Source organism: Aulonocara sp. 'chitande type north' Nkhata Bay, linkage group LG10, assembly GCF_057382095.1.
Source record: "Aulonocara sp. 'chitande type north' Nkhata Bay isolate Kocher_YH1m ecotype deep benthic linkage group LG10, A_spYH_male_GT1.1, whole genome shotgun sequence".
Taxonomy (NCBI): Eukaryota; Metazoa; Chordata; class Actinopteri; order Cichliformes; family Cichlidae; genus Aulonocara; species Aulonocara sp. 'chitande type north' Nkhata Bay.
This window is the reverse complement of record NC_141353.1, coordinates 24,018,487-24,034,153: the sequence shown is the minus strand read 5'-3', so window position 1 is coordinate 24,034,153 and position 15,667 is coordinate 24,018,487. Positions and strand designations below refer to the sequence as shown.

The following is a 15,667-nucleotide window of genomic DNA, read 5'->3' as shown; positions in this document are numbered from 1 at the left end:
CAGGAGGAAGTTTTGAATTTTAGGAAGACAATAAAACATTTATTTTTATATCAATGATATATTTTAGGACTGGGCAATATGACCCAAAATTCATATCTCGATATTCTTTAGCTGGATGGCGATATATGATATATATCTCGATGTTTTGTTTTTTTTTGTTTTTTTTTTAATTCAAGTGTTTATTGAAGTTATGCAAAAAATAAAATGAGATGTACAGTATTTGATGGCATCCTTTGTTCTTAGACTCATATATACAGTAGTCTGGATGACCGCCATCACTTCAAGTTCTTTTTCTTCACATAAGTATGAATAAAGCCATAAAGTAAAAACAAAAAGAGAGTTCTTAGTCACACTGTGTCCCAGATGTCACACAGGCACTTTTATTAACATACAGCGTAGATGTACATGAAAAAATGACTAAGAAATAAATTTTCAGCATTTATTAAATAATAATGCTCCATAAATTAAATAAAACAATGTTGTTTTTGTGCGTAACAAAAAGCTCACAATTGTGCAGTCAAAATCTAAATTAAAAGACACTGAGCATAGTAACAAAGACAGATTTCGCAGCTGCTCTGTTCCCAACTTCTACTGCGTGACTGACAGCCTGGAGTTTGAAATCCTCTTTGTAACCACGTCTCTGAACAGGTGCCATTTGTGGTCCTTAAACACACACAATACGGTAATTTTACGTTGAAGTACAGTACGTACTAAAACATTTTTTGACAGATTGCTGAGCGCCTTGTACCACATAAAAGCGGTTCGCGGTCAGTAACCACAACCAGAACTCATACATAAGGTGCACTGTCGAGTTTTGGGAAAATGAAAGGATTTTAGGCCGTGCAGCCCCGTGCATGGGGCTGAATGGCGTTAACGCGCGAGCGCTGTTAGCTCATTAGCTGATCTTGTTGTTGCCTGCAGGTGAAGCGATGGGGGAGGGGGAGTTACAAAAGTGGACGAAGGAGAGGCAAACTCGCGGCTCCACAAGTATAATTATAACCTGACATAGACTATATTGATATGAACAATATTGTCACATCTCATATCTCGTATAAAAATATATCGATATATTTAAAAACTCGATATATCGCCCAGTCCTAATATATTTTTTGTTAGTCCCAAAATTTGATGTTTTTTTTAATTTATGATTATATATGTCCCTTATGATTTCATTGATATATCCCGCCCCACTTATTTACAGGTAACAATATTTGAGACCATTGCATATGTGTCTCATTGTTTTGCATGCATGTGTTTGTGTTCATTCACGTGCAAACAATGTCAGTAGGGTGGGAGTGCAACACACATTTATGTTTGCCTTTGAGGGACATGGGAAATGGATGCAAACCTGCACTCACTTCCTCAGTCTCTCTCTCACACTCACTAAAGCTCCTACATCAAACCTTGAGGGTGGTTGAGTTTTAACCTGACTGTCCTCTAAGACATAGCAGCCAGTCATCCATGAAGATTAGATAGCAACATGTACAAGTTGATTCAGGCTACCTCAGAGGCTCTAGCAGAGAATGTATGTCCATTTGACACCAGCGTTCTTGTCTGGTCCCTGGCTGCCTAACTTGCTAACTCAGGAAAGGCAATTAGGCAACAACGGTAAAACATAAAAAGGTGGACAAGTGGTATAACTGCAGGTGCAAAAGAAGATAGATACATGCAAAACTAGTGCATGCAAAGGTTTTCATTCATTGTAAAATTAAGTAATATATTTGTTTTGTGAAAAATGATATCAACAGTGAATACATAGAGAATGATTGTGGGGTTCTCAGAAACCAGTTTGATGTGGAAGTTGCCCATGTATTCTTAGTCTAAAGAAAGGAGGTCTGAGCATTTATAACACTGAAATAATCTAGGTTCAACTCCTTGTTGTCAGCTAAGGAACCTGCAAAACCTTCAGGTTTTATAGGTTCTTTGAGTTCTTCCCATAAACTTTGATGTAAGGTTGGATGCATGTTGCATAGCTTCTGTGATGGATAGAATCATCTACCTTAAATAATGTATTATTGAGTACTCGTGGTGTTTGTTTTTTCCCATTGGTTTGAAGAAGATGTTGCAAATTCAAAGCCTGACAAAGATCCACATCAAAATATTCAATTTTCAACAAACTTGGTGCTGACTGTGTAGATGACCTGTTTTCCAGGTGTGAATTAAACAACATGTTCATGTTTCTCCTCTCACTGCCATCTAACTGAACACTGATATTTTCCAAACACTTTCTATTCACACTTTCACAGCAAAGGGAATCGTCGCCTTCTTTTTCCCTTTGATGGTGACATATAAAACAATCTAACCCTTCTGGAAAATTTTGTGCTACCATATGAAAGATAATTTTTACCCTCTAAAATGTTTTTTCCTGTTCTTCATTGCAGTCAAGCCAACAGTGATCCACACAGACATGTTTGTCAACAGCATTGGACCAGTGAATGCCATCAATATGGTAAGTGAATACATTTTTATTGTTAATTATTGTGAAGCTGGTAGAGAGTACTTTAGTATGCGTAAGTCTTTAGTGTCATTGTAGTCTAGCATTATGATTAAATTAAGTACATTTTATTTATCTCTAATAGTAAGAAATTAATAAATAAAGAAATATTGAGTTATAAAAGATTTTTATTTTAAATTTAATCAAGCAAATACAAAAGAGTTAACATATTGCAGTTGAACACCTCATATGTCTAAATAAGACAAAACATTATAACAGGTAACAATTTTGTGTTGCTCAGCATGCATGCCAGATCTCACGGCAGTATATTTGAATATGACTGTGTGCACTGGCAAATCCTGACATATTCTGGATTTGTACATGCCAAGAATTGCATCTGAGTCAACTGTCAAAGCTTTTTGTGTTTTGTTCAACTAAATATACTTAATTTGTTATTTTCTTTGGGTCTGGTTTAAAGGCAAGGGCTTTTTAAAAAAAAATTTCTATCATATCTGTTATGATTGTGAATCACGAATTGCTGCTAAAACCATGATACCGTAGCTTTGCTAAATGTATTTCTGTTAACCAATAGCAGTAGTTCATGAATGTTTCTAATGCAGTTCAGTATTTTTGTTTGTTTGTTTGTTATGCTATATACAAAAGTTCTAAAACACTGGGACATCATAATGTTTTCTCAAAAAAAAAAAATCTGTTCATTATTCAGTGTCATAAATCCTATAACAGCGGGGAAGATTGTGGCTATATTTCACATTCGGTGAGATATTGACTTCACACTAATCTTCAGTGGCCCTTTATTTAATCCGATATCACAATAAAGCGTGTAATAGACATGTCGGCCCACCGTGTCCATTTCACACTTTGCCTCTCCAAAACGTGAAATGTACATGCATGCAGAAGTTGCAGCTGAAGAAGATAATTTATTTCAAGCCAACATGAAAATAATCACAGGAAAGTGTTTAAACAGACATTATCCTAGCTTAATCGATTCTGGTGATTAAAGGACCCTGGAATGTACTTCATATGTTTTTACTCACTACAGATTTTGTGGCTTTAAATGTATTATTTCCCCATGATGGTAATGCAGTTTCTGCATGCAGTAATGCGACTTGTGCACGTGTGTCCATTTCACATTTTGGAGAGGCAAACCGTGAAATGAACACGGTGGACCAGTGTGTGTCTATTACACATTTTGTCATAATACTGGGTTGCTATATTGCTTTTCCTTAAAGTTTGATACTGTTTACTGTGTGTGTGTGTGTGTGTTTGTGTTATAATGATATTTTTCTTATGATCTTATGTGAATTTAATGATAATACAGAATAAAACGAATAGAATTGTGTGTTTTTTTAAGTACTTTGTTACTTGCCAAGACAAGTCCGTCCAACATGAGACGCATTACTCTTACACAATTTCACATTTCTGTCAGCCAACATGTGTGGGAGAGCTTCTCAACTTCCAAAAATCCCTTTGCTGGATTCTTAGAAGGAAGTTAGAGTGGAAAAAAAAAATGTTTGAAATGCTGAATGTTCACTGATTCATATTGGTGACCCCTTAATGCAGAAGTAACAACAAAGTAGGGAAGCGTGGTCTAGAAGGAGGAGATTGATCCTCCTTGTTATCATTTCATGACATGAGCAATCTGTTCTACACTGTGATGCCATTCCATTTTGGTAAGTAGCTAAAACACCCACTCCGCTCTGGCTAAAGTGATGGAAGAAGAGATGCAATGATGGTATCAGTTAGAAAATGTGTGCTTATACTCACATTAGGAAGTCTGCGACCATGCCTGGCTGTGCTTCTATGAAGAGGGCATTTTGACATGAAAGGTTGACTGATTGCCTCGCATTCATATGTAATACATGTGCTTGGGCCAGTCATTTCACACTATAACATGACAAATGTTGTTAGGTTGGTAGTTTTTCTGAGGAGCACAGAGTACTCTGATTGTACGGGGGTGTGAATCTTGGCATGAATACAGTTTTGATTTCTTATTTATGCAGTAGGAATCTAAGATGGCTAAGTAACAAGTTATAAGGGACAGTATAACAGTATAACAGATGGAAAGAGCAATGGCGTGTCCAGCGGGGTGGCCTGGGGGGGCACAGGCCACCCCCCCAACCAGACTGGCCACCCCAGGTGCCACCCCAAAGGTAAAACAATAAAATTCAATCAAATATCAAATGTACGATTATGTTTTCACGGTGAAGCTCAGATATCCGAGTGTAAGTGAATGCAGCATCGGCTTCTGCGCTATGCGCATCACGTTAGCAAAGGTAGGAGAGCCAAGCACGAAGGACAACACTGCAGGAAACAATTTTTCGGTGAAAGAAAATGAGGACAGAATAAATGTCCCGGTAAGTAATATTAAGTTTGTTGAGTTTAGTAAACTTCGGTGAAATTAGAATACCAAGGAAAAAAATAACACTTAAAGAATTTTTGCAACCATCGAATATTTCAGACAGTATGCTACTGAGGGCAGCTAACATAAGAGTTATGAGTTATAAGATGCAGGTCGATGTGTAAAAATAACTCAGTGGTTTGGTGGTGGCTATGGCGGGGCTTCCACAGAGGCCAGCAGGTGGATGAGGGAAGGGGAGGCAGGAGGAGAGACCCGAGGCGGCCACCAGTCCGAGTGTCAGGTGAACTGAACTTCAGGTAAGAAGTTATGACCTGCAGTCTATCTGGGTCAGATATAAACCAAGTTTAGGTGGAGTTTATTTTCGTTGTGCTGACTTTTTACAGTCAGTTACAATACCTCATACTGCGTGAGCTAGCATGACAAGTTTATACAGCTGTTCGGTTGCTATGATGTTACTGATAGTGAACTTTATTTTATTCATAAGGTTAGTTAGTAGAGTTGCCAACAGCTCCTTAAAAATGGAATGGTCCCTCATTCATAGAAAATATTACGGGTTTGGTATTGAGCTGAGAAGAGACGCAGTTTGTCCCGGACTTCAGCTAGGATGGAAAAAGACACAAAACTGGAGTTATTCTGTCTTTACGCTGCACAGCTGCCTCTTCTCCTCTCATTCTCTCTCCTCTCTCTCCTGTTGCTACTTCAATCATGAAACTGATCAATGATCAGCTGATCGTCTCTCTTGTTTGTTTATCACCCACTTTGCGCCAGAAAGAGGAAACCAGCAGATGTCGCGCTAAACAGCAGCAGCACGTTTAAGCTTGATCAGCTGTTGTTAGAATTTATTTAGTTAGAATGTTTGCTGGAGCCACAGCTGTAAAGCTGTAAAGCTGCTGGTCATGATGTCGGTTTGGATATGTGGTGAGAGGGAAACATGAAGATGAAACCAGGAGATGTCCTTACTGAATCATCAGAGCTGAACAGGTGATGGAGAAACAGGTTTACCTTTTAGGTGACATGAATGAGTTGAAGTTATGAACTGTTTCTGAGAGATAAATAACACCAGGATCCTTTTTTTATGTAGCTGACAGCTGGTAACTGTGCAGGGGCGGGTCTAGCAAAGTGTTGCCAGGGGGCCAGGTAGGGCATTAACAGGGAGAGGAGGGCATAAAGAAATACTTTTCTTTTTTATTCTCATTTAAAATATCTAGCTTTTATTAAATAATTATCTGAATCTTGCGAAGAAAGTTTTTATCTGACGTAAAATGTATAGAAATCATACATATACCAAAAAGACTGTACATCACTGTCACAACAGCATTTGTTTTCATTCAAAGGCTTTATGGCTTTAATACCTGGTGGGCCAATCTGTAGTGAAAATGCCCAATTTTTTGTCCCAGTCCAGCCCTGCAGGTTAATACTGGCAGTGTCACCATGCCAGCTGACTGCATTTCATCATCAGCCAGTGTTGTTCTCAATATTACCAAAGTAAGGCAGCATATAAAGTATTTACTTGCTTTCAGGTTTTATTCAAATGTTAGTCTTTTCAGTTGTTTCTCCACTTTTTTCCTGTTTCAAAATCAAACACCAGTTTGTGAGAAGATTATCTTCTTCTTTTTTTTTTTAACAGGCATTGGTTTTGCATTGGAATTGGCTAATTTGCCAATTGTATGTTAAAAATGTTCGTATTTTAATATTCAAAAATGTTTTTGCCCAAAACATATGTGCACTACATGTCAGTAAAAATACTATGCAAATATTGATGTCCTTGAATGCTGAATAAACACTGACTGATTGTATCTCTTGTACTTAATCAACACAGTATCTAAACACTTTGCACCGTAGTGGTTAAAATCTCATTCTAATAAGGTTACGGTTATTAGGTTTACAGGGTTATTGAATTATGGTTAACGGTTGGTAGAATTGTTTTTAACATTATCTGCCAATTACATCTGCCACCCTTCTCCAAATCTGTGCCCCTACCTGGCCCCCCCAACAAAAATTTTCTAGACACGCCACTGGGAAAGAGGTCAAGGTCTGAAAAATAAAAAGAATGAATGATACATTGCTGCTTTGTAGCCGCTGCACCTGAACATTTCTGAGCTGCTTTTAGAGCTGTTTGAATACTAAGAAGAATAAAAAGTTCCCAGGCCTTGAAAGATCCCAGACTATTTATGTTTATCATGCTCAGTGGGGCGCAGATGAAGATCCTCGAAGATCCTAAGTCATTCAGCCTTTCTCTTATCATTGTATTTGTACTGTCTGTCTGTCCCTTGTGATAAAAAGGGCTGCTGAAAGGATGGGAATTCTGCCTTGTGAAAATGTTTTTCAAATCTCATTTGGAACTCTTTGGCAAGGATTTAGACTTTATTGTTGGGATAAGCTTTGTCAGAAAGTTAATGCCTCTATGGCCTCTTACACACAAATCCCCAGATTTTTTTCTCTCCTGCTGTACTTCACTTTGAACCTCAGCGCTGAGCCTATCCAAATAACAAAATAAATAACACAGAATGATAGCTCTCTCTTTCTCTCTATTTAATGTTTCACCTAACGCTACACCTGTCACGTTTCACCTATTGCTCTTCTTCTTCTCCCAGAGGTGTATTGCCTATGCTTTCCTCCATATAGTGCGTATGTTCCAACACATAGTGTCACCGCACTGAATAGGAGACAGAAGGTTTTGTCAATGCCCAGGACAAAGTGCTGCCGAGGCAGCAGGTTATAAGGTCGGGTAATACTTCAGTCGAACAATGGGGGTTATTAATTGCCCCGTTGAACATTTAATTTTCAGGTTGAGGACGTCAAGCTGGTCTTTTTTCAACAGTGCTCTTTAGCTGCGACAAAAGCACTTCCCGGCCTGAAAAGACACCATCTCCTTTAAGAAAATTGTATGCAAATGCATTTCAGCGTTAAGTTTCCTCTGGCATAGAAAAGTTCCCTCGAGACAGAAAAAAGTTCTCTTTGAGCCCACATTTTTAATTTGGTGTTATAGCATCTCACAGTTTGAAGCTGCATGTTGTTGACAGCGCTAGATGAAATCTTTTATCAGACCTTTATCTGTTGTGTAATGTGAAGCATGTTCAGTTTTTCTGAAGTAAAACTGAACACGACAGTTTGAGTGAAACTGCGTTTTGTGTCGTTAGGAATACACCATCGACATCTTTTTTGCTCAGACCTGGTACGACAGAAGATTAAAATTCAACAGCACAATGAAGGTTCTACGTCTCAACAGCAACATGGTTGGAAAAATATGGATCCCAGATACTTTCTTTCGCAACTCAAAGAAGGCCGATGCCCACTGGATCACCACACCCAATCGCATGCTCAGGATATGGAATGACGGCAGAATACTTTACACGCTGAGGTAAAACGTCAGTGATGCTGGAGCTTCTGATTTGCATGTTTCTCATTCATCTACAACTGACAGATTTATTAAAGTGAATTTTGGAATCTCTGACACCAGCTTAATTTTATCACACTGAATTATTTCTATTATTTCATAATTTATTTATCATTTGTACTTAGTGTTTCATTATTCTGAGTCTTTGGCATTTTGGATTTTGTTCTCTTAGTATTTTGTTATTTTCATTTCTCATTTTCATATGTTGCCTTTAAGCTTCCTAATATGCACAGAGGCCTTAACCTGCATGTAAGGACATTCTACATAAGTAATCTTTACACTGATTATCCTGAACACGCCTTGGGAAATTTTAGCTTCCTGCTTGTTATGGTTAACATTAATTAATGTACAGAAAAATCCATTGTGTTGAATGATTCAGAAAATTGCCTTTTGAGATGGAGGAACACCTGCTTTGGCATGCAGCTTAAAAAAAGCCTTTTAATTTTACATCAGCGTTCAATAGTTTAATTGCTTTAATTTGTCTCAAACCATATAACTCACAATGTTTCTGACTGTAAAACCATGAAACTAACGCATGCTATATGTAAAATAGGTTGATAGATCAAAAATAAATATTTGCACTGACACCACGATACATCAGTAGTGATAATAAGAGAGTAAGTGAAGTCTTCCGGACTCAATCGAGCTGTGATGGATGTTTCCCTATGCAGAACACTGCCTCTCCACTTCATTAATTTAGGGGACTCAGAACTTAACCACTGGTTGTTAATTAGGATGGCCGCTGTGATTCGGTGCACAATGATACAAGACAATAGAGAGTGCGTGGATGGGTAAAGTCATTTAAGGTTATTCTCTCATTAAGAGGAAGTTTAATGACTTCTCCTTCAAACTTCCTCAGGTGTGAAAAAGAACTGTAGCTGTAAAAAAATAAAAAATTTTGAAATTGTAATTAATAATTTCTTGTGTCGTTTATGATAAGGATTAGCGGTTGGTGTGAGCTACCCTTTTTGTAGAATTTTCACATAACAAAATAAAACCAATAATGCCAAAATGTACCAGACTTCGTCTGAAATGAACAATATGACATAAAACAAAACCCATCCCTGGTGACCTGGTGATTAGACTGAAAAATTTGGTTTTATATAGAGTATTGTACAACATATTGCATTTTTGTGTTCATGGAGCTAAATTTCATCTCTCTGCAGGTTGACCATCGATGCCGAGTGCCAGCTTAAACTGAACAACTTCCCTATGGATGAACACTCGTGCCCCCTGGAGTTTTCAAGCTGTAAGTCTGACCATATGCTGAAACCCTACTGATTTACCCCTCCCTGTCTTCGTCTTCTCAAACAAACACACACAAACGCAGCAAGGCCCTAAACACGTCACATGTGAGCAAAGACTAAATTTAAGCAGTGATTATCCAACAGACCAAATCAAGGAATTAACGCTGGAACCATTTAAGATTTTCATTGGGAGCACTCCAGTTACCTAAAAGAAGGCACATGAGTCATGTGTGTATTTATGTAAATAGGAAAGGAATTATGGATGTAGAATATGTAAAGTATGCTTTAATGTAACTGGTTAGGTCTAAGATTGGTAAAAAGCAACAACAGCCTTTCAATTGAAAGCAAGTGAAACCTTATGAATGTGTTAGAATGTGGAATAAATGAACAACAAGATTCAAAAAAACCATTCAGGCATTTATTTATTCAAGCCAAAGGCACTATTCATTTATTTTCCTGAAACCTGTCAGTATTGTTCTAAAAGACATTTTAAAAAGTAACACAAGTCCAAACGAGTTAGTCATTCCATGTTAGGACTGGACAGGGGTAAGTTATCTGCTGAAGTCACAGTGGATATATGGAGAGACACACCAGGGGATACTCTCCAGAGAAAATGATTCCTAAATAGCTCCACTTCACAAGAAAGCAGACCTAAAAACGGAACACAAGCCTTCATTTAAATTTGATGAAAGCTATGGATGTTTTTCAGAACTTTGATGTACAGTATGAGCTCAATCTCAGAAGCAGCAGATGGATTAGTGTGCCGCACTTTGCATTCACATTTTATGAACATTTTATGTGCCACAAAGCAACAAAGCATGGTCGATTTTCCAGCGCAACCTCTTTTGCGGCGATTTTGACTGTAGTCAGCCGAGATCAGGCCAAACTTTTTTGCTTCAGGACTTTTCAGACACACAGAGCAGAGTATATTGTTTCAGTTTGCTGTATATTGCATTTTAGTATTTGGATTACAGTGGCTTTTATGACAGCACAACTAGGCCCAAAGTGAATTCATAGGAGCATTATTGTTCCAGCTTATCAAAAGAAGTCTGAATCAATAATGTGTCCTGAATGCATTACCAGTAAAGATGAAGTCTGCCAGCCTCTGTGGCTGTAATGTGGGAAATGGGCAGCACCTTTCATCCCCCTGCTCCTCTAAGGTCAGACATTACTGGATGTCTGAGAGCACTTTAGTGATAAAATCATCGCAAGTTTGCTCTGAAAGCAGTTCATGTGCATTATTCAGACTACTCCCTCATCTGCTACACACAGCTCATCACTAGACTGAAGACTGTACTAGACTGAAATTTAAATAGAGCTGAAAGAACACCCAACTTTAACACCCATACTGAGGGACAGACTCTTACTGTGAGATGGTAAGAACACAAATTCGATACTCACATACATGATTTAATTATGAAAATGCATCTGTTTGTCTAAGTGACTCAGCTGTACTCTATTAAGATTGTTGTTATGATTTGTATAAAAGAGGATGTGCTGGAAGTAATAAAATTATAGAAATCCAACTTATCGCCAGCTACAGAGCTGTGTTGTAATCTTTGCTTTTAAGTGATGTTAGTGACAAAGACGTTTTCGCCCCACAGATGGACTGGATATTTTGTCAACATGTTGTGCTGGAGTCTGTTATATAATGTTTCTTTCATGAAACATTTTATTTGCAAGCTTGCCGACTTGGTGGACACGGATTACTCTAAAATAAAAGACAGCATAGCTATGCAGTCGAGTCTTGAGCTTCTCTCCTGCCTTTAATGAGTTTGAAGTAATCTCCATGTCCTCCCTTTTTCAGATGGCTACCCCAGGGAGGAGATTGTGTACAAGTGGAAAAGGAGCTCAGTGGAGGTTGGGGACATTCGCTCCTGGAGGCTCTACCAGTTCTCCTTTGTGGGCCTGAGGAACACCTCTGAGATTGTCAGGACTGTGTCTGGTAAGAAAATAAGCTGCTGAAAAATTCTAATTAAAACTCTCTTTTATTCAGTTAGGACAGTCAGGGTTTCTCTAGCATGTGAGGACTGCAAGTCAAGCACCCATCATAAATCATGATCAGTCTTTACCCAGCATAGGTAATCTCTCATGTGACGTGCAGTAGAATTTCATACATAAAAACCTTTGAATGCATCAGTGTTTTTATTTGGCGGACACATCTATACATCGTATTACCATAGAAAGTTAATCATTCCCACAGAACCACCACTCTTTGTCCTTGACTGATCTTTAACTAGTTACAGCACATGTGTTGGTAGCTGTTGCTGTCGGGTACAGCGTGAACATTTAGAGAGACAGAGGGATGATCCATCGTGGATTTTATTCATTTTTAGAGCCCACTGCTTCAAGTAAACTCCATAAGGGCTACCTATGGCTCGCTTCCCCTTCAAGATCGATAGACAGACGTTCAATAGAATTTTTTTGCTGCAGAGTGGGATGGCACTTTTCAGTTTTACACGAACTGGATAACAGTATTCAAAGATGGCATCTCATTCATCTCAGGGAATATCGCTCACTCAAGTTTTCTGTCAGTTCTCAGCATTTTTCACCATTCAACATTTTCATCCTGCTTGCATATTTTAGATATAAGATTGGAAATATCTATGGCTATATTTATATTCATAAGATGCCAGTAAGAGACTGATGTATTTAATGGTTGGCAGGGAAATGCGATCCTTGTGAATGCATTAATGCCTGCCACAGAGATTAACTTTAGACCAGAGAAATGTTCCTTCTCATTAGATTAGCTGCTTTATCCAGAGGGACTGAAAGTTACAGTAAATGTCTGTTTTGTAAATGCAATTAAAACATTCTCTTGTAATCTCTAATGTTAAATTGCTTGGAAGGAAGGGCAGCAATTGCAGCGTCTATTTGCCCCAACTGTCAACTTTTAAATATATGTTTCTGAAAGAGTTATTTAAAAACATGGATGTACAAGTAGTTTTTAGCTTTAACTCCTGTTATATTCATTTAATTGAAGTCTGCTTGTCTTTATCATCGCTTGCAGATAGGACATCTAGTTTGGTATACTCAGTAGGCGTACAGCTTTACAGTTTTTAGAGTCCAGCAGTAAAAAAAGAAAAGTTGTAAAGTGAAACACCTAGTATGGCTGGTTTTAAATGCCCTTAAAATGTGGTTTATTGTTCTCTACCTTTTGTTCTGTTTTTATTTATTTTTTCTTTCTTTTTGTAGGGTAGGTGCAGTTTATAGTGTTCATTTTAAAAGTTATAGAGCTAACATTAGAACAGTTTATAATGCCAGATGGTGGAGGTGGAATGCTCTCCTCTGACAAACAGTTAATTTGGAGGTTATATATTGTGTATTGTTTTTGAAGTGCTTGCTGGGGGAGTAAAAAGCTGTTACTGCTGTTAGGTAATCCATTATTTTCTAAATGTGACAAATAGAAACTGTGACAAAACACCGTGAAGCATCAGATCTTTTAAATGTTTTTTTTGTCTTTCCTTTTGCCACATTCCTTTTGAACAAAATAAAATTACTTTCATAAAATAAGAATCATTTAATTATCTAACGGCATGCACACTGCTGTTGTAAATCTTTATTTTCAGTTTGTTCTGTGACATATACATACTTGCATGCACTCATATACAAAGTACCCACAGGAGTTACTGAATTCACCCAGCCATTGTATAATTTGCCACAGTTTAGCAGAATGTCACCAAGTGTTATGTGCATGCACACTCTCTGACACACAAAGCAGCATAAAGAGTATTCTGGTGTAAGTAGAGGATGTGCATCACAATGCCAAATGCTTAAACTGTATTTGTGTAAGATAATTTAAAAAAAAAGAAAGAAAAGTCTTTGGATTTTTTTTTTTTTTTTTCGTTTTTAATGAATGAATGTTTAAAGTGACAACATGAAAAGGCAATCTATGTAAGAGGATGAGCTGTAGTGGAGAATTTTCAGAGTCCTCTGCCTCTCTCTCCTTTTGATCTGGGTTGTTATTTCCACAAACCGCCATCTGCTCTCTTGTCATAGCAGAGAACCTTGACTGTGGCTGAGAGACCTCTTGTCTCATTTTGCAGTCAGTTTGGGTATCTGACCTGCTTCAAGATTCGTGAACACAACATCTGTCTCAAAAAGCAGTCAGTTAGGGCATTATAATTACCCACTCATCTCAACTGTCACGCAATGCATAGCACGGGACTAATACTTTATATGCTGCATCATATTCAGCCCTATTAAGCTTTCTGCTTAGGTTTGAAAATAATAATAATAATAACAATGATTCTAGAAATCTCCAAAGCTGGTGATCTAGTTGTTTCTGCATCATTCCCTTGATCGTTGCAGTTCTAAATCCACATCTTTGAAAGTAGATTTTAGAAAGTAGAGAGTCTGCTTTTTAATTCCACTGCAGTAAATTCAATAGAGAAGTCGTTTGATGTTCAATGCAGTGCATTACTTTTTCGCTAGACACTAAAAGTGAAGTCTCTCTAAAGTAATGTCTTGAATAAATATGATGTAGCCACCCATTGACTTTAAAACAGCACGAGTTCATTCAGGTTCAGTTCACCGAGGCGCAGCTTTTCAAGGTAGGGTCGGTAGAGCCTTTATGACTCTGGTTGTATGTTTGGGATCACTGTCACGCAGCAACATGAAACTTGCACACCTTCCTGATTGTACATGTCAAGTGCCTAAAAGCCTTTGCACAGTAATGCGTGATTTTATTCTGACTTTTGAATTTCATTATATAGCATTTCGTTTTTAATTTTCTCTTTTTTATTTTATCCAAAAATGCATTAAAATGTCACATATATATAATTATACATGTAGAATGTGACATTTATGTATTATATATAAATATAACTATACTAGTGTAATCCTTCTTATGGTTGAAAGATATCCTACAAATGATATATTTTGCCTTTTTTATGTCGTTTTTATGTCATGACGTTGTTTCTCTGGCGATTGCTGCATTTTCTAATTGCAGCAGTGGACTGCAGACTAAAGTGTAGTGAACAGGATGACTGCCCTTCAGTTGGATCGCCGCCAGCTAAAAAGATTATGTGTCTTTGCCCTCCCCGGTGGGTTATAGTTAGTTACAGTTATTCTTTTAAAACCTTATTTTAATTTCATTTCAAGCTCTGTGTTGAATCAGTTGAACTGAGTCGAAACAGGTCAGGTAAGGAAACAGAGGGACACATAATGGTAAGCTAAGCAGACAGGCATTCAGGTGAATTGGCCCATTCCAGACAATGATGACTGTAGCAAATAGCCAGAGGAAGAGATTGCCTCTCATTTTGTGGGACAATCCAATCTCTCCCAGGCTCAACTTGTCACAGCACTGTTCTCCCACACTAATGTATTTGCTTTTTTCCTGAGTATTATTTAAAAAATATATGAATAGATCATAAAAAAGAACACAAACACAAAGACACATGCATTTACATTCATGCACACACTCGAAGGGATACAAGGAAAAAATATTTTATTGTGACAAGCATGAAGGCTTAAAAGTAGACCAGTGGGCAGGATAGGCAAAAGATAGATGCAGAGGATTTGAATGTCAGACAGCCGAGGCACTACGGGCAAAGCTAACCTTACAGTTAACCCCTCAGTGACCTGGTTAAGCATGGTTCCAGAAGCTCTATTCACCCATCTGCCATGCTGGAGTTCAGTGATAATCAGAAGCGCAGATAAAAACAGCAAGTAAGGATGCTGAAGGTTGTTGAATGGGGGAAGGAGAAGACAACAAAATAGAGAGCAGTGAAGGGTGGAACGGAGTGGTGGTTGTAGCATTTATCTGTCTGCAGTAAAACATTATTGCAAAGAATCAATGATTCGCACATTTGCAAAGATCAGGTGCACAGGGATGCGAGGCTTTACTGTAGTTTGGAAGCTTGTGTCTTATTTAAAACATAACAAGATAAAGATATATTGTCGTATCGTGATTAATTGTTATATGCAGTGCGCGTGCAGGGAGTGGCTAAACAAGAGGGGTGTGGCAGTGTTGATACATTAGGGAAGCAAGTGTGTGAGAAGAGAGCGAGAGAACAGAGATAAATGTTGCGTTATGAGTAAAGATTTTTTTCTTTTAATCAAGAAATGATTTTTATTCCAGTTCTGCTAAATCACATCACCTGTGTGTTGCATTTACTTTAACTGTGAAATATCACCACAATAATATTTATAACCATAGTCAGAGAAATGAGCATATAAAGTCTCTTAGATGGGCAAGGTGTTTTTCC

General features: G+C 37.8%; 1 protein-coding gene across 2 annotated transcripts in view; it reads left to right on the top strand.

Moving 5' to 3' along the window:
- gabrg2 (gamma-aminobutyric acid type A receptor subunit gamma2) overlaps positions 1-15,667 on the top strand; it is a 47,007-nt gene that overhangs the window by 11,310 nt on the left and 20,030 nt on the right. For both annotated transcript variants that reach the window (XM_086309217.1, XM_086309216.1), the window contains exons 3-6: positions 2,382-2,449; positions 7,955-8,175; positions 9,378-9,460; positions 11,266-11,403. In XM_086309217.1, the coding sequence (XP_086165343.1) occupies positions 2,382-2,449; positions 7,955-8,175; positions 9,378-9,460; positions 11,266-11,403 (510 nt within the window). The remainder of the gene's footprint in view (positions 1-2,381; positions 2,450-7,954; positions 8,176-9,377; positions 9,461-11,265; positions 11,404-15,667) is intronic.